At 57.6% G+C, this 1,614-nt stretch overlaps 1 protein-coding gene across 1 annotated transcript in view; it reads left to right on the forward strand.

Annotated features, from left to right (window-relative positions):
* The window catches only part of GFRA2 (GDNF family receptor alpha 2), a 106,897-nt gene that overhangs the window by 47,943 nt on the left and 57,340 nt on the right, over window positions 1-1,614 (forward strand). The window contains exon 5 of the mRNA XM_006778388.2: window positions 1,308-1,463. Coding sequence (XP_006778451.1) covers window positions 1,308-1,463 — 156 coding nt within the window. The remainder of the gene's footprint in view (window positions 1-1,307; window positions 1,464-1,614) is intronic.

The raw sequence follows: 1,614 nt of genomic DNA on the forward strand, positions 1-1,614 counted from the left end.
CCTTCCCTCCCTCCCTCCCTCCCTCCTTCTGCACAGGCCTGTTGTTTGCCTTCTCTGTGCCCAGCCCCATGCTAAGCATCCTGGGGAAACCAAGGTGAAAACCCAAGGAGCTGGTAATTTAAATCATAGACCCCTAGAGCCAGGAAGAGGAAGGGCTCTTCAGGAATCCAGTCCCACCTCTACCGGAAATCCCCCACTATCCCTGTGAGGTCATGTGGCCGTCAGGGAGGGGCTCCCGGGGGCACGTAGGCTGGTTCTTCCCCATCAAGAGCCGAGCCCATCTGGGGTCTGAGAGTTCTGGGTTTGAATCCAGGCTTTTCGACTTCCTGTCTGTCACTGGAGCAAGATTTTTAAATGTCCCGCGTCTCTATGCCTTTACCCATAAAACAGGAATAAAAGTACCCGTGTCCCAGGGTTACCGTGATTACATGATGTGTGTCCAAAGCTTAGCACAGAGCCTGGCCATTAGCATATGTTTAAAAAGTGCAGCCTAATTATTAGGAGGGTTTTGTTGCTGTTACGGTGAGTTGAAATTTGCCTCTTTATGATTCTCTTGCTTTTCTTGTTTGTTGCTAAGCATTTACCGGGCCTTCTTGCATGCAGTGCGGGGGTCTAAGGCCTGGGCGTGCAGAGTGAGCACGATGTTCTCTTATCACCTAAGGAGCATCCAGTCCAGAAAGGAAGCCAGACAGGAGAGCAGTGGTCCCAGGGCAGTGGGACAAGGGCCGAGGGCGCCCCAGGAGGGAGCACAGGGGAGGGAGGGGCATCCCCCTTAGCCTGGGGGTCCAGAGAAGGGGGGATCTTGAGCTGAACCTTGGAAAGTGGGAGGGAGAAAGCCAGGGAGTAAGTCAGCTGGAAAAGCACATACAAAGGCTGGAGGGCAGGAGGGAACTGGCAGGTGGTGGGCACGTACCGAGTGTGGGCCATGCGGTGGGGAGGCCAGAGGCGGGGAGGCCGAGCGAGGCTGCTGGAGAAACAGGGCTCACATTGTGCAGAAAGCGAGTGCCTACCATCTACCAGGCACCGTCCATCCTGTGGTTCATCTCTCTTAATCCTCGCAGCAAGGCTGCACCGAGGTAGGCACTGCTACCATCTCTGTTGCCAAATGCGGAGCCAGGGATAGAAGTGACCCTGAGGTCACCCAGCACATGCATGTCAGGCTGGGATCCGGTCGAGCTGCCTTCGTCTCCGTGTAGCACACGGACCTGGGCTACGATAGCGCTGTGGTGACGGAGGGGGGTGTGTCGCTTCAGCTGATTGGTAAGTAGACTTGACAGGACTGGGTGACTGGTCGAAGTTCCCTGCAGCGAGTACACCTGCCGCATGCTCTTCTGCTCCTGCCAGGACCAGGCGTGTGCCGAGCGCCGCCGGCAGACCATCCTGCCCAGCTGCTCCTACGAGGACAAGGAGAAGCCCAACTGCCTGGACCTGCGCAGCGTGTGCCGGACTGACCACCTGTGCCGGTAAGAATGGCCACGCTGCGGGTGTCACGGGCGGGAGCCCTCCCTTCCCGCATCCCCTGGGTCTGCTGGGCTATGATCCTGGGCCCAGCAAAGACTTGGGCATGTGCAGAATAAACTGTCATCCACATCCCTCCCTCCCTTCCTCTCCCCT

The sequence above is a fragment of the Myotis davidii genome, unplaced genomic scaffold (genome assembly GCF_000327345.1).
Source record: "Myotis davidii unplaced genomic scaffold, ASM32734v1 scaffold448, whole genome shotgun sequence".
Classification (NCBI taxonomy): Eukaryota; Metazoa; Chordata; class Mammalia; order Chiroptera; family Vespertilionidae; genus Myotis; species Myotis davidii.